Genomic DNA, 22,500 nt, shown 5'->3' with positions numbered 1-22,500 from the left:
TTGGACGCCATTTAGTCATGTTGAACTGTTCAGAGCAGGTGTCGAATTTCACACTTTTGCGCAATTTGTACGGAATGGTGTGCTCTGGAAGCTGGGCCTGCTTTGAAAACGTGGATTGCCTCGGATCCAGTGTCCTGTCCATCCTTGGCGAACATCTTTCCACCATCGCAACTTCGCTGAAATGCTTGAAGAAGTTTGGTCTTTCCCAGTACACAGCGAGAGGAATTTCCAAAACAGATCGTCACAAGGTGTGATTAGCCTGACATCGTAGAGGGGTTGTTTATTTAATTGTTTTGTTTATTTAGTCTTTTGTTAAAACATTTTTGCCCTACAGAGCTGTCAATAAATTTGAAAGTAGAAGGGTTATAATTAAAAGTAGGCGACCATGAAAGTAAAAAAAGGGTTACGTTTTTACAAACGTTGGCCGTGTAGCACTTATATTTCGAAAAGTTTAATTAATGTTTAGTTTACAAACGTTGGCGGTGTAGCACTTATATTTTTGCCATGGGTAGAAAACTAGCACTTCACTTTACACTCTAAGTCTGTTGAAATATAAGTGCTACACGGCCAACGTTTGCAAAAACGTAACCCTTCCTTGTACTTGTACATATTCATTGCCGTGACATTGACATCTTAAATTCCCACGACCTGCTCCCGTCTGACCTTGTACGTAGCTCAGGTTCAATTCCCACCCTGGTTGTGTGGGCCCATTTCCATCAGTAGGGCTAACGCTCACATGGTACCACACGGGTAGGCAGCTAGCACTTCACATTACACTTTAATAGTTAAGACCATGAAAGTGAGCTTGGCATAATAGACCGAGGACGGAAAAACGTTCTTTCTCGATCCAATATTCCCCAGTACGGCCCTCGCACTCGGTTAGTAAGAGGCTGTAAAACCAGGAGAGTATTTTAGGCTCTTCTGGATAGGTAACCAAGATTTTGATAGTAAAAATGTACCGACAAATGGTTATCATTCCATCTAGGATAACGCCACTAAAAGAAGAAGTAGTGTTACCACTCTTTCTCCATTGTCCAAGGATGCCTTTTCACCAAACTATGTACTGGATACCAAATCGGTAAGCTTTGATCAGTTTGATGGATTGCGGTGTAGAAATGAATTCCGCTATTGTCTTGTTATGATTTGCTTTGCTTGATAATTGGGTTGAAATTCTTGTTCCACATCCGTTACAGCACAGCAACCCGATATGATTGATGTATAGCGGTAAAGCTACAGTTGAAAAACCGCGCGTTAAAACCAGGTGCGGCTTTAGCGCGATTTTACTGTGATTTATCGGCGCGATGTCTCAAGGGTTTTGAACTTTCTATAAACTTATTGCAACTTGACCGCAATAAAAACTGCGTCGAGTTGCTACGACAAATAACTCAAGTGTAAACGGGCCTTTATTCTTGTTCATATGCGTTATTCTGCGCCAAGCGCCGTCTACTTTGTGTTATGACGACTTCTTAGTTTCAGTCTCTCCGTTTACGGTAATTAGCCAAAGTACATGCTTGCGAAATTTAGTTGAAACTAAAAGCGCTATAAAGGCTGACTCTTCACTAGCGACGCAAGCACAAACACGAACACCCACAAATTTAGTAGCATCTTGATCATTAAACGAGACAATTATCGGCTTTCGTTTTCAAATAGAAATCAAACGTAAGACCTTCCCATTTACCAGTTTTCTAAACTGGTAAATGGGAAGGTCTTAGGTTTGGGCAAATATTTGTGCCATGGGCAAATATCGCTCAAAATCTAAAGAGGCTACACGTTTAGTTTCGCTTTTTTTTCCTTTCAGAGGGATCAATGTTTGCACAGAAAGAGGCATTTGTCAGTGTCAAAAGGCAGCGATCTCCAAGATGGCGATTTTTACAGATCTGACTCACCGCACCTCGTACATTCACTGGATTCACAGCGGAAACTTCCTGAAACTTTTCAAGACACGGAAGCAATGGAACACAAGAGACAACCCAGCACGACAGAATTCCAAATGCCTTTCTTGGGAAGCATTATTTTGGAAGGAAAATTCTTACCGGCCAGTGCGATGTATGGTTGCTTTATGACCATGTCTGGGACTTGCAGTTCGATTGGAACTTTGCCTGACAACTTCAGAGTAAGGGTTTTTTTGTTTGTTTTGCATTCTGCAGTTGGTTACTTATTACGTCGAAGTGTCCTATAAATGAATTGATATGGACGGATTTGAACTAAAGACAGTGTGTGAACGAGTTTTGTATTCCCATGTTATCGTCAAAACCTTAAATTTGGTTATTCACGTTTCACGCCGCAACGAAATGTACTAAAAGACGTGGAGCGGAATTCTTTTTTTCATTGAACCAATGATATTCTTGTTTTGTGGTTTTTACGTTAAGTTATCGTTACATATTTCTGGACCAAAGCATTTGTTTTCGCAGTTTTTTTCCATTTGTCCATCTATCAGTACTACACTATTGCGATTCGTCTCGAAAATAGTGCTATTCGGTCACCTTTGTTGACGCAATTGATTTTCCATAAGGTTTTTAAGGAGAACAGAAAATGTGTCCAGGAATGATTTTATGTTAGAGCGTCGACCCTCCTGACGTTAAATGTACCTGATTTTACAAATTACAATACATTGCTATTGCTTTAAATCAACAGGCACAGCTCAGGCCCATTTCAATGCTATTTCCGGACGGTCGACCTGTAGTCGAAGTGTGGTTGGTGTGTTGTGGTTTTACCGAGGCCAAGGCCCTTGCAGCGAAGATGGACATTTTCTTCAAGCTAATCAGTCAGCAGGTGATTTAATTTCAATCATTTCAAGGAAGTTTCAGAAAGTCGTGTGGGAATTTGAGATGTCATTTCGCGTCAATGGATATATACTGTCAATGGGCCCATAATCAAATTCTCATCGATCATGTCCGTAAACCATTTTTATTCCTGCGGTTGGCTTTTCAGAAGTCAAGCATAGGAAATTTACAGCTATTTGTTTTTCAAGATGACTAGTGGCCAAAAGGGAATGTGGCTTAATGGTTAATGCCCTGGTCCCCGTTGTTCAAAAGGTGGATAACGCTATCCACCGGATAAATCACTATCCATTGGATAGCGCAAGTGATTTCGTTATTACCTATCCACTGGATACTGATTTATGCGGTGGATAGCGCTATCCACCGTTTGAACAACTGGGCTCCGGACTTTTATTCCTTTAAATCCTCCACTTTATGTAAGTGTTGTCTGTTGTTCGCTTTCCACACTTTGCAACTTGAGCAAAGAAGCATTTTCATTTGTTAGTTCAGGGCCCGTTTGTTCAAAAGCCGATTAACGTTAATCCCAGATTAAAAATTAACCAAGGAGTTTATTTCTTTACTCCTAAATGCTGTTCAACGCTGATTTTCGGGAACACTTTGTATTAACAGAAGGCAATCTTGAAAAACAAAAATTAGCCAAAGAAACTTTCACCAAAAAGCTGAAATCATGAAACAAAAGTTTACCCTAACCTTGGATTAAGTTAATCGGCTTTCGAACAACGGGGCTCAGAATGATAACTATTGTACCATTCTGTTGTCTTTTCAAAGGTGTCCCATCAGCCACAATACTCCTTTGGATTGCGCAGCATGAAGATGGTCACTCACCTTGCCGGTAAACAGCTGGAAAAAGACATGGCAAGGAAGAGACGTCCAACAGTGATGAGTTCCGTCATGGAAGAACCAACGTCTAATTCAAAATCTGTCGCAGGTATGTTTTATAGTTTTGCTTAGAAGCTGAAATAATCATGCAACTAAGAGCGGAGCGCGGTTTACAAAGTCTTGTCAGTTTTGGTTTTTCTTTTGTCTTGTGACTCTTTCATCAACGTTGTAGATTTTATGTGTTCTGTTAACTGGGTTGCCAAGAAATCAGACAACGGGATCATAGTTAATAGAGGGAAATGGAGCAGAAAGCCAAAAAAGACAAAAAACTTTTTTTGTGGAAAGTTTGGATCAATTCCGACGTTTAGAAGTACGCTAAAAGGCAAGAAATGTTTTTGTGATGAGCCTTCGTCTGTCTGACCACAAGGCATTACACAACATCGATTTCGCTCGGATTTCTCGCTTTTTTCGCTCGTATTTCAAACTTCCAAAGTTTTGGAGTTTAAGGAATTTAATAAAACAATTATGCCATTCGCGCTTGTTGGATATGGGACTGGTTATAGCCAACTCGGCGCTACGCGCCTCGTTGGCTATTTACCATCTCATATCCAACGCGCGCTCATGGAATAATTGTTAAATATAACAAAAAAAATCTTTTATCAGGGGGTGGGTCATGTAAGTTTCAGCCTACGTTTAGGAGTGGGTCAAATAGTTCTGTGCAAAAGTAAGGGTGGGTCATGTGTTTTTTATCTGCCATATTTCCAATTGCCCCGGCCCACACCCACCCCCCCCTCCCCCCCCCCCCATACTTTTTGACCAGTCCCTAATAGGACTGAGTGTAGTAAAAATTCAGGAAGAAATCGGGTGAGGCTTATTTGAAATTCCGAGCACGATTACTGTGACGTTGAATTGTACGGCACGAAGTCCTATTATATCAATTGCTCGTAACTATTACAAAATACGAGAAGATGGCGGTAATAAACATTTTATAGCTCAATCTACTCAACTTTTCTTAATTATTTTTAATAGCTCTGGAAAAAGAAAAATTATCGAAGTACAACTAGCGCGCGCTTGACGGCGCTTACAACTGCATGTCCAATTACAAGGTGTCCATTTACAAACTGTCCTATAAATGCTGATATCACAGCTGTTGAAAATCAATCAGATTCGAGTATTTTGTAATAGTTGCGATTTATCGATCAAGTGGATAGTGCAATCCATCTTGTGAACACTATTTTTGGAAGGCAAGTAGGAAAGAAGACCCATTAAGAAAAGAGACCCAGACATGCGTATCCATGTAATTTGTGGCTATTTGCTTCGTCATTTAAATTCTCATTTTCTTTTTGTTCAAGTGTCTGAAGTAAGTGCGAGAAGCTTGTTTCTTGAAAATTTGGAGACGCGCCAGTCAGAGGAGAATGCCATTGTTCATTCCCTGTTCACTTATTTTGGAAACAAACTGCTGATGGAGGACAAAGCGTTGTTTTCCAAAGCAGTAGATGGAGTGTTCGCACACAGCGTGCTGATGTCCGTGGCCACAGAAGGGGATTCGCAGCTGATTGATGAAATCAAAGAGCATCTGCGCGCCAACGGTCTTCAAGTCAAGCAGGAGGTCGTCTCAAAGGTTTATATCATGACACTGTTTAAGTTTTATGTCTTGTCCTGCTGAGTGTCAAGTATTTATGAGTCAATGAGTCAATGAGTCAATGAGTCAATGAGTCAAGTGAGTCAATGAGTCAACGATTTAGTGCAGTTAATTAAACCATAAAATGAAAGCTAAAATTTCAGAGAGTTCTTAGGCCTAATCACTGAAACGAGGGCTTAGGCTTAATCACCAAATTATTGCTATATTGACTGTGAGTCCATTGACTCATGACTCATGACTCATTGACTCATTGACTCATTTGACTCATAAAACATGCGTTCTCTGTCCTGCTATTTCAAAAATAGCTTGTTTACGTACGTCTTTCGTATACGGCAGGCAAATGAAATATAATTATTTTTTTCTGAAGCATCTCAGCATGCCGGAATCCTAAATTCAGAATAGAGAAGAAAAGAGTGGATTCTACCCTATTCTGAATTCTCATTGGTAAAATTTCTGAGCGCCTTGTCGCCACTGAGCTTAAGCACGCGCGTTGATACGGATAATTACGATCCGAAATTTTCCCGCACTAATTACTGCAAATTGAAACTGTTGCAAAAGTTTGCACAAAGGCAAAATGCAATTACTCTTAAACAACTTCATAGATTTAAGGAAAATATAAATTCTGATAAAAATGGTTTCAGTCGAGATTGTTTACAGTGAAAGTGTTTTTTACTAGCCAATGTAAGAAACCTCCAACGAAACGACAGCTTTCCGACGAACAGAAAACAATAAATAACTTATTTACCGGTCTTGATCCTTCCGTACAGGAAAAACCTTACCCTTGACCTTGAGATGGTCCTAAGCATTCGGTCTCGGGACGTACTCAAGACCTCAGTCACGTTTTTTTTTCCCATACGGACCTCCCTTTCGATAAGTAAGATATATTTCTTTTCTTGTAATGCTATTTTGGAAATGATGGTCTTTTCGATTTAGCTTTCTTTTATTTTACGTTTTTTTTTTTCAGATTCTTCAGCTTCATACCAGCTTGGAAACAAACCGTAACGTGATCTTGCTTGGCTGCCCAGGGTCCGGCAAATCCACATTGTATACAACACTTGCAAGTGTGCAAAATAAAATGAGTGGTGAGACGCCAGTCCCTGTGGTAAAGACGCGTAGGCAGACCTTTTCAGAGAAGAGGACCAGTACTTTGAGGCTGGCCAGGACTTCTTTTGTGGAGGTCAAGGAAGCGCCTTGTCCACGCGTAGATCTTTCGATCGTGTTTCCTAAATCATTAACCTGCGAAGAGGTAGGTCATTGGTATCAGTAATACCAAAAGAATACCAGTTGAGATACGATACGATAACTTTATTTAGAGAGCTAGATGCAATCAATCCTTAAGAGTTGTTCCACTTGCGACCCTTTAGTAGAGATATCACAGAAGACAGACCACAACAATGAAACTCCATGTCCATGACCTACTCTTTGCGAATAGTGCGTAGGCTCGTTTACGTCTTTTACGAGCATTGAAGGGTTGTGAGACGGGGCCTATGGTTTATAGTCCTTTTTCGAGAAGACTAGAGACTCTAACCATTTGCAGATGTCATTACAAAGAGTTATTGAGAGCCAGAGAGAATCCCGGTGGCCCCTGATAATCACTTAATACTTTTAGATTACGCCCGTGACGTGAAGGTTAATCTAAGTAATAATAGGAAGGAGGAAGGTTTAGTTCCTGCAAAGGAACACTTGGTTTTTTGCGAGTATCCTCGAGTCACCAATGAAAAAAAAAAAAAAAAAAACACCTCAGTTCACTTTCACACTAACTGGACAACAAGATGTCGTCCGTGAAATAACCACGCAGTATTTTCACAGGAGTAGCAATAGATGAGAGTAGCGGCCGAATCAGCGGACAAAAACACGAAATTAGGGGCGCTCTCCATTTAACAGACCTGACAGGCCAGACCGGGCATTTGGAAGGACTAATTCTATAACGCATCCACACTTCGAGGATGATATATACTCCTCCAGAAGAATGCGAGGGATTCTCATGCAAGTGTTCCTTCAAATTGTTGCATTTTCTTTGCAAACTGATGGGTCTGGGCGGCCAGTTCTGACTAAAGGAAAGCGCCCTAAGACGCTCGAAGAATTTCATAATCATCTTCATCTATTAACTAGAATGTAAGGTAATGAAGGTTTACTGTTTTGAATTTACAGACTTTTTCTTTTTCATAATTTAAATTTTATTGGTCTCCCCAGTTGTTTGGCAGCCTGCATCCAGAAAGTGGTGTTTGGGTTGATGGATTAGTGTCCAAATGGCTACGAGACTCCACTTTAACATGTGACACGATGGCGGAGCTTCTAAAAAGTCAGTCCTCTGACAAGCAGCGAATTGCTCGCATGCTGGGTTCCTTTTGTCACGTGAAGAAATGGTTTGTCTTTGACGGACCAATGGATGACACATGGCTGGAGAACATGGGAACCCTGTTGGATTCGACAAGGGCTTTGAATTTGGCCAATGGCGAAACTATCACACAACCGGGTGAGATTTGCCTTTGAATATGGGAATTGAATTTAAATTATAGCTTCTTGTTTATTAAGAATCACCTCTCTCTTTTTTGCTGAGATGGAGTAACTGCAGTGACCCGCGGCCACTATGTATTGTGTTCTTCTATTGGAATCATTTGAAGAACAAATCATGTAACAATAAACGTCATTCAGATGTAAGCGAGTGGCCGAGTATTTTGCAGTTTCTTTGGAGTAACTGCGGAACACCCGGCCTTTACAATAACCAGGTCTGACTCGGTTTCAGAGTGCTAAATAGAAAACGAAATGGCGTCACAATCTCTGGGATAAGATTTTGTTCTTGTGACAGACCGTTTTTCGCGAAGCTGTTTAAAAATTACCAACTATTGGCAGAGTACGAGTGAAAAAATAAATGAATAAACAGATAAAATAAATAAATAAACCCACAAACACGAGTCAACGGTCCTTCTTAGGTGTGTCACAATCAGCCTGTTTTAATTCCTTCTATTTTGTTCCGCTTTGTCCATAATTTCTGCGTCGAAATTGACCCCCTTTTCCTGCTTCTTTTGATCCGTTTTCGTTCTAATGCAATGTTACTTATCTACTTTCAGGAACTGTGAGCCTTCTGTTTGAAGTGACAGAACTTTTACACGTGTCCCCTGCCTTAGTTACTCGCTGTGGTGTCGTTCATTGCCCTGAAAACACTGTGGGGTGGAAAGCTATCTTCAAGTCTTGGATAAAAGGAGCTCATTCTAGATGGGACATCACCAATAGAGGGTGAGTGCACACTCCAAATCAAATGTTGATTTTATTGCTGTTGTAATAGAGTTTCTTCAGCTTTTCGTTTTTCGTCAATCCTATACATATACTTTTTTTTCTCTTTAATGCTATATAGTATTGTAAAGATCCAACGAACGCTGCCCATGTGTGACATAATAGGGAGCTTAAGCACGCGCGTTTTTGAGACGCGGACGGCAACCGGAAGGGAGCTGTTTTCCCTTTTAACGTTTCTTCACACAATTACGTTAACATTGCTAAGTATCATCTCTCCATTAGAGGTGATTCGTATAAAAAATCTGGAGACACCACTTTCCTGGAACGAGAAATTTCCTTTTCCGGTTGCCGTCCGCGTCTCAGAAACACGGGTTCTTAAGTTCCCTAATGTAATGAGTGAGAGGCAAGCGCTCGCACTTCCTTTTCACTTTGCCAAGCCTGTATTTTGCGACGTAGACGAAAACACCACCTCAAAATAGAACTTTGTACCATCGTCTTTCACGACGATAGATCCATCTCGTTCACGTGGCACAATGTGGGCGAATTATCAACAAAAATAGAGTTTACCAGCGGTTTCAGTGTAAAAGAATGATTGAAAGGCTGTCGTCAAAATTTGGTGAATTCACGTCGATGGCATGCAGACTACCACAATAACGTGTTGAAATACGTGCCACGCGATTGTTTTGGGGCGTTGTGGTTGCCGTAGCTGTCTTCGTTTCTTACACTCCCTATTAACGGTTTGGTTGTTGGGATGTGGGATGTGGGATGTGTATAAGACAAGTCCGTGTCTTGTTGCATTCAAATTAAGTATAAAGGAAAGGAACTTTATTTAAGTGTCTAGTCGTTCTAGCGCTGGAGCGCTAATTGGGAAAACTGTAAACTGAAACGAACAATGAAAGAAAATCAAGTCAAATGTCGGTTTTTGAGGAGAGGAGAAACCGGAGTACCCGGAGAAAACCTCTCGGTGCAGAGTACAGAACCATAGATTGCCCTTCCCATTATGAAGCATAAGACGAGTTATATGGTGCTGCGTAATCCAAAAAGGCCCTGTCCACACGTATCCGGATACTATTGAATCCGCAACTTTTTCTTTTCGGATACGCTTTCCGTTCACACTTATCCGGCGAATTCGCTGGCGAATCCGCAACTTTTTGAATACGCTCTCCAGATTGAATCAGGAACCGTGTGGACGCTAAATCCGTAAATTTTTTTAATCCGGATGACGTGACAAGATCGAACCCAGTTCTTTACCGTAAAATCACATCTCAAGATGGCTGCGGAGGGCAATATTATTTCTTTACTTTTTGGACTTATTTCAAGAAATATCACGTGGGTGCAGGTAAACAGCTATGAACATTGTACACTTCTATTATGCCAAACGGCGCATTCTCTGTTACCGTTACCTCTGTTTCCTTGAGGAGTCCAGAGTACTAGAGTGAATCCGGAAACGTTTCGGATACGTGTGGACGGGCAAATTCGATTAAAATACAGTACGTGTGGATGGAAATATTTTTAATCCTGAAAGAAAAATCATTTCCTTAGGTAAAAACGTATTCTGTAGTAAGACTGAAGATTCTCTTCTTAAAAATCTTGGGACACACTGCAGTCCTCGCACGCCGGAGAAATGTTCTCTTCCGAATCTCAAAAATGTCGCCAGCTTAAGCTCCCTAAAAATTATTTTCAGTATCAATCCGTGCGTCCTTTGCGAATGGCTAAGGGTAGCAAAGAGCCTTAAAAGCCTTCGGAAAGAGAGTCGAAGTCTGGTTTATTTCAAGCATTAGACCTTCAGCAAAATTCTTGTAAGTTAAACAAGGATCAGTCGATTTTAATCACTTTTCTCAAATCTTGGGCTATACATTTTTCATGTCTTTGTGCTTATGGTAATATATAGATTTAGCCAAGCCTAAAAGCGGAGCTCCCGTCTCTATTCCCAGGAATCAATATAGTGTATATGGAAATAATTATGCGTCTGCATAAAGTTCAAAATTAATCGTCATTAGTGTATAAAGTTTACAGTGATCAAACCCCTCTGAGCTGACATCAGTAAACAAACAAGCCTTGCAAACAATAACCAACAATTTTAATCAGCAACAAAAACTGAAATTACATGCACAGTAATCATCTCTTTCACAACATATTCCGTTTGACTGATAATCTTTGCACCCTCTCTCTTCAGTTTAGAACAACAGCAAAAATCTTAGTAATTAAAAAGTCAAGCTAAAGAGTGGTTAATTCGCTTAGTTTACTGCAATTTTACAGTCAAACAAAGCAGCTCACGACTGGACATCATTTCACACAAAAAGCCTATTAATGTGATTGTTAAAATATGCCAGAATCTCTGCCAACACGGGTTTTACAAAATATGTGAGGCAGCGAGGCATGCATTATGAAGAAAAACATTACCTGAAAGCTAACCATTGTAAGTAAGTGTTTTGTCTCTCGCTCTACTTCTCTTCGCTTTACGGTATTATTCATTGAAGTCTTCTCTTCTTCTACTTCCTCGGCTTCTCTCGAGGCCTTCTTCGCTTAAATTTTTCAAATATCGTCGCCTCTTCTCTCGTGCTCTTTCCTGCTCTTTATCCCGTTGCTCGTCACTAATATGATTTCCCGCTAGAAAAACGCGGGTTCCCAAATGCAACGCTGCCACGCGTTTTTAGGCCACCAAGGAAAATTGCCCGAACACTCCCATCTCCTGAGGCTATCCTGCATCCCCACCTCCACCCCGACAGTCTGTACGCGCGGGCAGACGGATGTACGCACACTTCATAACCAAATCTTCTCACAGATTTCCCTAAAAATCGTACCCATGTTGCTCCGCTTTGCCGCCTCGCGCGCCTGAGTTCCGCTATTAAGCTTTTTTACTTTTGATTAGGTTGGGAATCATTTCGAGTTTAATGGATCATGCCGTGGACTCCACTTTAAAATTCCTTGGCGATCACTGCCAGCCTATCCTTACAGAAGGCTATGCCGCGAGTCACGCACCTTCCAAAACAGCTGCTGGCATCTATGAGGTGCAAACTCTCCTGGGCTATCTGTCCGCCATATTCGACAGACACATTCTTCGAGAAGATGAGGAGAGTGCTATGCAGATGATCAGTCTAAAGCAAGGACAATCAATCAGCTCTATAAGCAGCAGGCAAAGTTCCGGTATATCTGCCAGTGACAGAGGGAGAGTAACCAGCTCATTCGCGTTTGCTTTCGTGTGGTCGTTTGGCGGTCACTTACATGACAGGTACCCTAACAAAATGCAACGAAAACAGCACGTGCATTTTCCCCGCATTTTCATTTTTGGTCATTTTGTCTGGAGGTTGGCTCTTATGCCATTCCCGCATCTGCCCGTATTTTCCATTGACAAAATGAGTCTTTTTTATTTTACTATTTTTCTGTCGCAGTTTCGTTTTTTATAAGTAGCACACGTTTCGTTAAGTTAGCAAAGCAAAAATTTTGACGGGCAAATGAGTTTTCTGACGTCACAACGACTTTGAAATTCATAACTTTAATATTATTTACACAATGTGATTCAATGACAAACCAATTTGCAATGGAAAATCACAAGATTTCTACCTAGACTCGCGCCAGCTCGGTCTTGAGTCAAATTACTGTTGCTTTTAATAAATTATCTTTAGTAGCACAAAAAGCGAGCTGTTGAGGCGAGAGTATAGTAAACATGACAGTTATAAATGAGAAGATTTATCATAGCAAATATTTGAGAATTGCTATGTTTCGGTTATCGTTATTATTTTCTTTATTTTTTCGTCGAAGAGAGGTGAAATCGGCATATACAAGTTTATTTCTATTGTGAATTAAAAGCGTATTCAGTTTTGTAAAATCCTAGAGGTAGAAAAAGCTGCAAAAGTTGCTATGTTTCGGTTATCGTTATTATTTTCTTTATTTTTTCGTCGAAGACAGGTGAAATCGGCATATACAAGTTTATTTCTATTGTGAATTAAAAGCGTATTCAGTTTTGTAAAATCCTAGAGGTAGAAAAAGCTGCAAAAGGGGCTTCAAAAAGGGTCGGAATAATTGGAAACAGCAATCAGTTGTCAACTGCACAATGCAGATGCTTAACTGGTGCATTGCATTCGTTTTTCCAAGGTATGCCACCAAGTTTAGTGAGCATGCGCGTCAGTTGCTTTCCTCGGGGCCTTATCCAGTGCTAGTTCCTCCTGATGGATCTGTGTATGACTACTGCCTGGACTTTACCAAAGGTGGACTTGTGAAATGGGAGGAGAGACCAGCTGCCATCCAGCACAAGACTCTGCCTTCATCTTTTACTATCATTACTGAGGTATGAATAGCTAATATCTTTTATCGCTGTTTTAATCAGGTTTTGGTGCGGAGGCTTTGTTGCTGAGAAGCAACAGGAAGAACCGTACGAGTGACGATGATAATTAAAGAGAACTATCAAGAAACGCCGCTGCTGAAATCAACACTTCGCGTGTGATAACCCGTCTTGTAGAGGACAGGCAGCTGATGGTCGAGATCAAATCTCAGGGCAGTTTTATTCGATCGTACGCGACAAAGTCTTCCTCGTTAGTTTCAAAATATGTTTACTTTGTAGAATAAAAATTTTCAAAGTGAAATCCTCCTGAATTGTGAACGTTTTCTACTTCCATATCCTTTGATATTGATCTTGTCTCTCTCGTACTGCTTCTTCTGGAATGGCGGTTTCCTCCTGTGCTTCGCAAACCGAAGCTTATTCGTTGCCCTTCAGGCAAAGATGATTGCGCCTGCGGTCAGCGTAAGTTGACGTAATACAAACATGGCGGAAACCGTCATACTACAAGGAGCAGTATGAGAAAAACAAGATGGATATCGGGAGATATGGAAGCAGAAAGCGTTCGCAATTCAGGAGGATATCAGTTTGGCAATTATTGTATAAAGTAAACATATATTTTGAAATCAACGAGGGACACATTGTCATTGTCGTGTACGATCGAACAAAACTCCTCAGCACCCTGTCATTGAATGAGCTAATCAGAACACCGGAAATGCAATACACGAATTTGAGAATGTAAGAATTTTAATTTAAAGAGGATAAAAGAATACTGCTGCACGTTCCGCAGAAGGCATTTTGGTGTATATCCCAATTGTTTTGACGTTTGTTTTGTTCAACAGCTGGATCGATATTTCTACCTGATTGATTTGATACTATCCACTCGTCAGCCAGTCCTGTTGGTTGGAGAATCAGGGATTGGAAAGACCTCACTTGTTCAAGTAGGTTCAGCACTGTATCTGCAATCACAAACCGTCGCGCTTCAATGGTACTTCACCCAAAAAGTAGACCCTTCACATTTCTGGAAGCTATATTTGAACGGTTTTACTTTGAATAGCGGCATATGACGCATTGCATTACCAATCCTAGAACGAGAATTATCGGCTTCCGCACCGATTCGAATTGTTGTTTTGCACTAAAAAAATCCCGCTTATTTGATGCTAATTGGACTTGAGTTCTTCAAGTTCTTCCCAAAGTGCATTTTAATTTCTATAACAACCATGCGCGTTGGACTAAGTGCGCACTTTTGAATTTTTTTTTTGAAATTACTGCGAAGTGCGAAATGTAAGACAAAACTTAATAAATCGTAATAGAAACATGCTTATTCAAAGCTGACTGAAAAGAGACTTTTTTTTCGTACCTAGTTTACATACAAGAATCCTTCTTCGAGAAGCGATCGAGGGAATTTTGTTTTTGTAATAAACAAAATATGCCACAATCGTCTTGTACTTGCCTGAAGGGTCGTCCAATCAAAACATGACTCGCAGCTGTTAATTCGGCAGTGTTGTCGACTTCGCGTTGTTTTCGGTGCTAATATGATTTTGTGTCAGAATACACGGTCCATAAAAGCCCTCTTTGTTACTTGCCCACACAATCTTTATTAATTTTAGGACAAGTCTTCACCAGAAATAAACAGGAGCATAAAACGACGTAGTAGCTTTCGTTGGAATAGAAGACAAGTTCATGTGCCCATGTGTTTGTGTATGTTTCTTGTGAAAACCAGTCGTATCAAACATGTTATATGCACCCACAGAATCTCATCATCCCGCACTACAATTCTACTCGCATCTGCCTGTCTCCTGGGCTGACCTCCAAATTACTACAGGAAGCAGTGGAGTACAAACTTCAGCAGTTGCAAAGGAAAGAGATGAACCATTTGGCTGTCCAGAAGTCCCTTGCGAATGCTCCAACAAGGGTTCTTCCTGGTGCCAGGTCCGTCAACCATCTTTTCTTTCTGGATGACCTTAACTGCGCAAGCTCGGATTCCTTTGGCGTACAACCTCCGTTGGAGCTTCTCAGACAAATTCTCTCTCAAGGTAATATATATAGATACTGGTTATGGACCAAGCGTGACTAGGTCGAGATGGGGGGATATTGACCACGTTCTTTTTTTTTTTGCGTCGCTGAGGTCCATAAACACGACAAAAAGGAACGAGACCAATATCCTGCCATCTTGACCGAATAAGCTTGGTCAATAGAGGATTTATTATATGGGATAAAACACTAAAAAAATGGTCTTTAATCTTGCGGGATAAAGCGAGTAATCCCGAGCGGGCAGTATAGCTCCATCTTGCCCGCTCGGGTAGCCAATCACAGCGTAGCCTACGTGTAGCCATACCCTTCCCCTGAACCTCCCGTCTTTCTTTCGGGGGGAGGGTACGGCTACACGTAGGCTAATCACAGCGCGGGATTTGGTTCATCTTGCCCGCTCACGGAGCTAGTCATATAATAAATAATTATAGTGAAGCCGGTTTTATTTGAGTGTCTACTGTATTTAGCGCTGGGGCAGTTATTGTACAGAAACTCAACTCAACTTAAGTGAATTCAGCCGGATAAAATCGTGGGCTCGTTTTTGAGCAGAGGGGAAAACCGTAGTACCCGGAGTAAAAACCACTAGGAGGAAAGTTGGGAACCAACAAACTCAACTCACATATAGCGACAAGTCTGGGAATCGAACCCGGGCCGCATTGGTAGGAGGCGAGTGGTCTCCTCACTGCGCCATCTCTTCTCCGCTCTAGGCCCATGTAGCGTCCTTGTTTATAGATTTGCCTCATTAACATACTCCAATCACATCATAGCGTTGGTGATAACCTTTATGGAAATAAAATAAAATAAAAAGTACTGCTAATTTCGCTCTCTTTTATTCTAATTCTTGCATATTTCATCTTCTATTCACGAAAACTACACAAGTTTTGAACAAAACGGTTGGATGTTCACTAAAATCTGTAAGTTCGTAGGCTCGAATCCAGCCTGGAAATAGCCCATTTCCGATTTCTGGCCTGCCTCATCTTCAAAGCGAGTCTAAGTGCGAAGTTTTTGTTATGAAAATTAGTTTTCATTACCATTACAAAAACTTAGCACTTAGACTCGCTTTGAAGAGGAGGTAGACTTGAACTCGGAAATGGCCTATTCAGTTGTCCTTTCTCCCGTTGCCGACCAACTTGTCTATCATCCTTTTTGCGGACGCATTACACCTTCAAACATCAGTAGTTGCCTTTAAAAAAAGTGTAGATTTTCGATAACTTTTCAAAGTACCGGAAAAAGCTATGATCATTTTCCATTGTAAGAGGTGAATTGCAAGTGCACTGGGCGCGAACCCTTGAGGAATTTTTGAAACTGTCAGAAATCCTGTTTATATTCTTGAGATTGGAGGGAAAAAAATAGAAAACTAAACTTATCACATGAATGAAATGCCATCAGATCGATATTTCCGTTTATGAAGCAAAATAAGGCGATGTGACTTGTTGTTAGCTTGAAGGTATTGCGCGATTATCTCAGTTGTGTTTCTTCAGCCCGTGGACTTGGATACATCAGGCCGAGATAACCAAGTCCAAAAAAAAAAAAAAAGAAGCCAACGAATCTGAAGATTTATAGCGTCAAAGTACCGGACCTAGGACCCGTTTCTCGAAAGTCCCGATAACGTTTCGGGTCCGAAAAGCCATTTGTGAATCTGCCAACCGCTTGTCCAGGAACGCCGATCTTTTAAAATATTTTCAAGGTAACAAAAAGCAAACTGAATGAGAAGTTCGACCACTTAAATCCCCTCCGTTCTTGAGATACAGAGGCAATTGTGACACCCGAAAATGGCCCGTAAAGTTTTGGGACTTTCGAAAAACGTGCCCCTGAAATGGAAAACAACCGGACGCAACGTCCGGCCTCTGGCTTCAAACGAAAACCCTGCCTGAGATTTATAACTCCTCGAACCACTTGTTTTTCTGTCTTCCAGGAACTATGTATAACAAGCAGCGATATCACCTTTACAGAGTTCAAAACTTGCAGTTCATGGCCGCCTGCGTACCACCCGGTGCGTCAACCTCCGGAGGCGGGGTTGCTGCGTACCCCATAAGTCATCGCCTGTCCAGACTGATGACGATTGTATCGTTTTTCCCTCTTGCGTCTGAGTCGCTGCGGAGTGTTTACAGCGCAGTATTTCTCGCCTGGTTGGAAGAGTTTCCAGCTTATTCTCTGACACACCATGAACAATTGGCACAGGTAACGCGGCAGATTAGGGCGCTTAAAGATCTAGACGGGGACCTCGACGCGAGCGCCTCGAAACAAAAGCATTGAAATGAGCAAAACAATAGTTTTGCTTTGCGCTTTGGAACGTTTGCACATTTCTCTCCCGATCCCTGCAAATCGGCGACGTGAAATGGTCAAATCGCAATTTCTGAGCAGCTTCTATTGTTTTAAGTCTAAAGGCGCCCGCAAACGAGGAAACAGCTTTGCTTCCCAGGAAGCAAATTTTGCTTCCGCAACTAATGTTTCATAGGGGTCGCAAACGGGGAAACATTTGCTTCTGCAACAATGTTTCCGTAACACTGTTTCCTCGTTTGCGGGCCCCTTAAGTCATTGTTTTAATTGTAGAGTCTTGAATTTGGCTTGGGTATTGAGCCAATTGCATTATACGTTACGAGAGCTGCTACATGACTCCTCAAGTTCAATGAAAAACGTGATCACACCATAGCGAATCTCAACACGATTTTAAGACAGTTGCTACCAATTCCTTCCTTGAATAGTTTGTGTTCTATAAATTCGTCCAAGTGAAACGAAGTGTTGAAGATGTTAGGAAAATGTGAACTTGGAATTTCATTTGACATTTTCGTTGACGTCGCCGTCCGTAGATCTTAAAGTAGGGAGCTTCCGAATCGACCGTGGCGACGTTGGGAAGGGCGAGTTGCCGACGTCTTGAAAATAGAAGGACGTGAGGTTAGTTGTCAGAGTTTCTCTAGATGTTTCAGGTGTTTTTGCCAGATAAATCAATCAAGCTAGAAATATTAAATTTGAAGCATAGATTGGCCGCTTTACGTCATTTTTGTATTGGTCGAACTTATGACTTTCCGCTTTCTCGTCTGAATTTTAATTCTACGTCTCAGCTAAAGGAGCCCAGAAGAAGCTTCGTCATTAAACTTACACCATTCTTCAACTTTATGAACAGGCGCTGTCATCAGCATCCATCAAAATGTACAACGTCATCCGACAAAAACTTCGCCCTACCCCACTCCATCCACATTTTCTCTTCACCCAACATGAACTTTCCAGGGTGGTGCAAGGCATGTCGCTTCTATCCTCCAAATCGCGTGGCCGACCAAGACCTCGCGGAAGAAGGCGCACTGAAATTGGTACGGAAACAGAACATCAGACTAAAACCGGGGCAGTTCCTGCCGCAAAGAGTGACCAAATCCGTAGCAGGGAGCACGGTCAGGGGAAAGAGCGTATTTGGAAAGGAAGAAGGTGAGGCTTACATCCTCACAGTTTTTGTCACTTAGCCTACCTGCTTGCCTCCATCAGCATCAGTCTAGACAGACGACGTTATGAGAACGACTGAAACCCCAACTTCCTTTTTGCCCAAATGTACTTTCCTCGACTCAATACTAGCGCAATTCAGCTCGTAACGTGTTTGAATTTAATTAATTTCTTGGCTGTTAGCTACAGATACCAAGCGACTTCTCATCAGAGAGACGAGTTAGAATAAGACAATTTTCAAGCTTTTATGACCAACAGAATTTCATAACCCAGAAGTCTCGATCTGCGATGAAATGAGGCCCATCAGTTGAGGGTGTTGTCTATTTTAGAACGGCTATTGCTAGATAGAAAAATAATGGCGGTACTGTTTTCCTCGCACAATCCATGAGTTTGCATTCAGCACGAGCAATCCCTTGTACGGCTTCTTGCTTGCAGGCTAATCATATGCGTTGTGGTCACCAGGCCCAAGCTGATTGGCCATAATAGAGCGTTTTCACATGACGTCACGACAGCCATGTTGGTGTTCCAAAACAAAGAAACGGTGGCCATGTTGGTGTTCCAAACTAATCCTCTGGGAATTGAACTCTATTTTTATGCAAATAGTTTCTTTTGTTTCATCAAATTAGCATTTATTTTAGTCACGTAAGTGAAAACGCTCTATATGGCGAGACTCATATTTTAAGTTAAGATAATACACTAAACTGATGGGCCAAGGCCAAATAAGAGCGATCGACACTACGGGTTGTGAACTTCTGATTACAACAGCTCTTCTAAAGTTAACCATTGTAAATGTCCAGACAAGCACCTCCAAGCACCGGGGAGTCAGGGTGGTTTAGTGGTCATCAACCACGCTTTCAACCACGCTTCCCACCTCTGTGACCCGGGTTCAACCCTGGACTCAGGTCGTATGTGGGCTGAGTTTCTGTCGATGTCAATCTGACTCCGAGGGTTTTTCTCCGGGTACTCTACTTTTCCTCCGTCAACAAAATCGACTCAGTCAATTACATCCGGCTGAGGGCGGATACCCTCGATAGGGATAACCTCTGGTATCCTTCCCTTTCGTTGAATTAATTGAATAAAGTTGCTACTATTATTATTGTTGCTCATTTTGTATCTATCAGTTTTTGCTCGTCTCTATATATTTCAGTTGGCCATCACTGGCTAGCGGCCCAAGAGAAAGTGCAATGTCTACGAAAACCCCTGCAACCTTGTCACCAATGATCCGATCGTTGTTGCGTTTGTGGTGTCACGAAAGCACGCGAACGTATAGTGATCGCCTCCTTACTAAAGAACAACGCTTCTGGTTTTCTTCTCTCTTACACGAGCTGGTTGAAGAGGTTTTCTGCAAGGACAATTCTGATGAAGACTCGGAGGTTTCGTCTGCCGAGCAGGCAGGGGCTTTGAAGAACACAATAGGTAAGGGGGCAGTGGTGTCCTTGTCCTACATGACCATTGTAAATACCAAGAGGAGCAGGCGTAGCTGAGTTGCTTAGTGCGCGGCTTTCGGAGCAAGACGTCCCCAGTTCAATCCTCGGTGACCTCGACGTCTGTTTCGACTTTCCTCTGATCCGTGTAGCTGTAGCTTTAAATACCCGTGAAACAGAGCACCAACAGAGGGTGGGGGATAAAGGGCCCACCGTCGGCTTCCATTGATACCACCCTTAGAGCTGATGGAAGTACTAACGGACAATGAAGTGACTTTATTTATCGAGATACTAGATACGAGTGTTAAAAATCGGTAGGGTTATTGTTAAAGAAAATCGCTCAGTCTTGAGTACAACGCAGAATTGATAAGTAAGGATGATGTACCTCATGAACTTCATCGGCTGCCCTCATGTCACCAAAATTCTCCTTAGCTGAGCATTTCTCGCTCATAGAACACTCTCATTATTCATTGAAAAGCCACCATTGCGGGAGAAGAGTGCAAGTGTATTTACGTTTTTGCAACACGCTTTATAATATCCGCATCTTGGCAAAACATTTTTTGAGACCAATTTACCTTAATAAATAATTGCCAACGAGTCAGGCCTTCTGAAGACAGAAGGCCTGGCGAGGCGGCAGCTTATAGAGCCGCGAGAAGAGTTTTAGGCGGACGAAATCTCAGAAGCGCTTCAAATTTGAGTGTAATGTAGACCAAAAGCTGTAATGTAGACCAAAGCGATGAAATGTTGACTGTAGCGATAACCAATGAGAGTGCCGCACGAGTACGCCGCGTGATGTTTGCAGCTGCCAGGCGCCAGATCACGCAAGCTTGGCTCGTTGGCACTTTAGCGACAGCTATAACTAGTAATAATAAATAAATATTTATATAGCGCCTATACTTTTCAGTGCTAAGCGCTTTACAATGCTTCAAGGGTTAAAAAAAAACAAAAATCCTAAAATCATTACATATAAAATACATAATCACCAAATTACAGAGAATACTAAGATAATTCATAAACTCGCTTAAACAGAAAGGTCTTCAATTTAGATTTAAACTTATTTACATCATCAATTGATCTGATGTCAATAGGCAAATCGTTCCAGAGTATAGGGGCAATGACTGAAAAAGCCCTTAAACCGTATGTCTTTAAGTTATAGGGTTCAATGACAAGACGCCACTTGTCTGAAGCTGAACGAAGGTACCTCGCAGGTTCATTAACATGGATTAGGTCAACCAAATAATCAGGAGCTAAATTGTTAAGTATCTTAAAACAAATAAGATTAATCTTAAAGATTATTCTTTGCTCCACCGGTAACCAGTGCAACTCCTTTAGAGTATCACTTATGTGATCAAACTTACTTAAGCCGGCAATTACACGTGCTGCAGCGTTTTGAACATCTTGTAGTTTGTTAATTTCATACTTGGGAAGACCATAACAGCGAGTTACAAAATCCAGCTTTGAATTTACAAATGCGTGCACAAGAGCTTCAGCCGTTGTGACATTGATATACTTACGAATATTTCTATATTTCTTAGGTGGTAGAATGCATCTTTAACTATGTTGTTAATATGAAAAGACATCGTTACGGTGTTGTCGAAAATGACCTGAGAAAGTCACTCTGTCGATGTCCATGTAAAAAGATTTGCATCGCGTGACGAGACAGTTGCGTCAGGATTTTGAAAGAGGGGCTTTTCTGTATCCGTCGTCTTTAATAAATGGGTTGCCAGGTTTCCGTGAAAAATAAAGCCCAATCAAATCACTTCATTACCTCAACCGCGTTAAAATTGGCAACACGATAACACCAGAAACTCTTTTTAACATGATTACAGAGGTAGTACCCGATACAAATGCGACACCTCTAACTGCCACGACTGAACAACAAGAGGATGGAGAGCAGTACGGGGACGAACCAGATGACTCCATGGCGATACCCAATGACGGGCACAATGAAGATGTGGATGCTACCGGAAGCGAAGTTGAAGAGCTTTCAGCAGAGGAGGAAGATGAAGAATTTACTGGTAGGGAATAAAAAACTAAGAATAACAAAGCTGCTCAAGAACTGTTCAAAATTTCTTGGGACTGGCTTATTTATTTTAAGCACTTTTCAGGGGGCAGGGGATGGGGGCTTGATAGAGAAGGAGGTCTTAATCAATTGACCGAAACGCATTAGAGGTATTACCAGAAGATGGTACGATTTCTCCATAAAGAACTAGAACGCAAAGGAAAAAAGCTCAAGCATATGAAGTCCAAGGTCATGCAGCCGAAGATCAAAAACAAGAACAAATTTGATTGTGAACACTTTGAGGTGGCGGTGGGTGAAAGGGGAGCTCAATAGCTTTCTTCCTCTGAAAAAGTCGGGAGCTTATTAGAGAAGGGGAGCTTTTTGAGAGGTGTGGGGAGGGGGGCTTAATGGAGGATTTACGGTGGTAATGGAAGGTCATAGGTCCAACTTCTGTACGGAGTAATCAGGTTTTTTTCGAGTATTCCCGAGGCATTTTTGATAAATAAACATCTTGGGCTCCTGTGAAGACAGGCGTTCCCAGGCCTTGGTTCCATTTTTCTCTCATGACCAAAGGCCCTGACAACATTTGATTTGATTTGCGTTAAATTTGTTGATTTCAGTTTACATTGTCCCCAGCTCTGGAAGACTAGACACTTAAATATTAGAGTTCCTTTCCTTTTCCTGGGAAATAAGTTACAATATTAGAAAAGAATCGGCGTTACTTGTTAGAAAGAAGCAAATGAGTATCTGTGGCTCGCTAAGTCGATTAATTTTGAAAAGCCGTTTGGCGGAAAACCTTTGTTAGGCTTTTGTCCGGACCCGTGCATGTCACCTGGCCATGCTATTTTCAACAGAATTGC

At 41.6% G+C, this 22,500-nt stretch overlaps 1 protein-coding gene across 1 annotated transcript in view; it reads left to right on the top strand.

Annotated features, from left to right (window-relative positions):
• The window catches only part of LOC138046590 (dynein heavy chain domain-containing protein 1-like), a 93,983-nt gene that overhangs the window by 35,433 nt on the left and 36,050 nt on the right, over window positions 1–22,500 (top strand). Inside the window, exons 20-36 of the mRNA XM_068893198.1 lie at window positions 1–248; window positions 986–1,078; window positions 1,799–2,113; window positions 2,635–2,772; window positions 3,549–3,708; window positions 4,952–5,220; window positions 6,206–6,487; window positions 7,435–7,717; window positions 8,313–8,478; window positions 11,348–11,707; window positions 12,571–12,763; window positions 13,594–13,692; window positions 14,505–14,787; window positions 16,698–16,963; window positions 17,907–18,202; window positions 19,362–19,630; window positions 21,468–21,656. The exon at window positions 1–248 is cut by the window's left edge and continues 4 nt beyond it. Of these exons, the coding sequence (XP_068749299.1) occupies window positions 1–248; window positions 986–1,078; window positions 1,799–2,113; window positions 2,635–2,772; window positions 3,549–3,708; window positions 4,952–5,220; window positions 6,206–6,487; window positions 7,435–7,717; window positions 8,313–8,478; window positions 11,348–11,707; window positions 12,571–12,763; window positions 13,594–13,692; window positions 14,505–14,787; window positions 16,698–16,963; window positions 17,907–18,202; window positions 19,362–19,630; window positions 21,468–21,656 (3,909 nt within the window). The remainder of the gene's footprint in view (window positions 249–985; window positions 1,079–1,798; window positions 2,114–2,634; window positions 2,773–3,548; window positions 3,709–4,951; window positions 5,221–6,205; window positions 6,488–7,434; window positions 7,718–8,312; window positions 8,479–11,347; window positions 11,708–12,570; window positions 12,764–13,593; window positions 13,693–14,504; window positions 14,788–16,697; window positions 16,964–17,906; window positions 18,203–19,361; window positions 19,631–21,467; window positions 21,657–22,500) is intronic.

Source organism: Montipora capricornis, chromosome 1 (genome assembly GCF_036669925.1).
Source record: "Montipora capricornis isolate CH-2021 chromosome 1, ASM3666992v2, whole genome shotgun sequence".
Classification (NCBI taxonomy): Eukaryota; Metazoa; Cnidaria; class Anthozoa; order Scleractinia; family Acroporidae; genus Montipora; species Montipora capricornis.
Note: the sequence above shows the minus strand (reverse complement) of the source record. Positions and strands in the feature narration are given on the sequence as shown.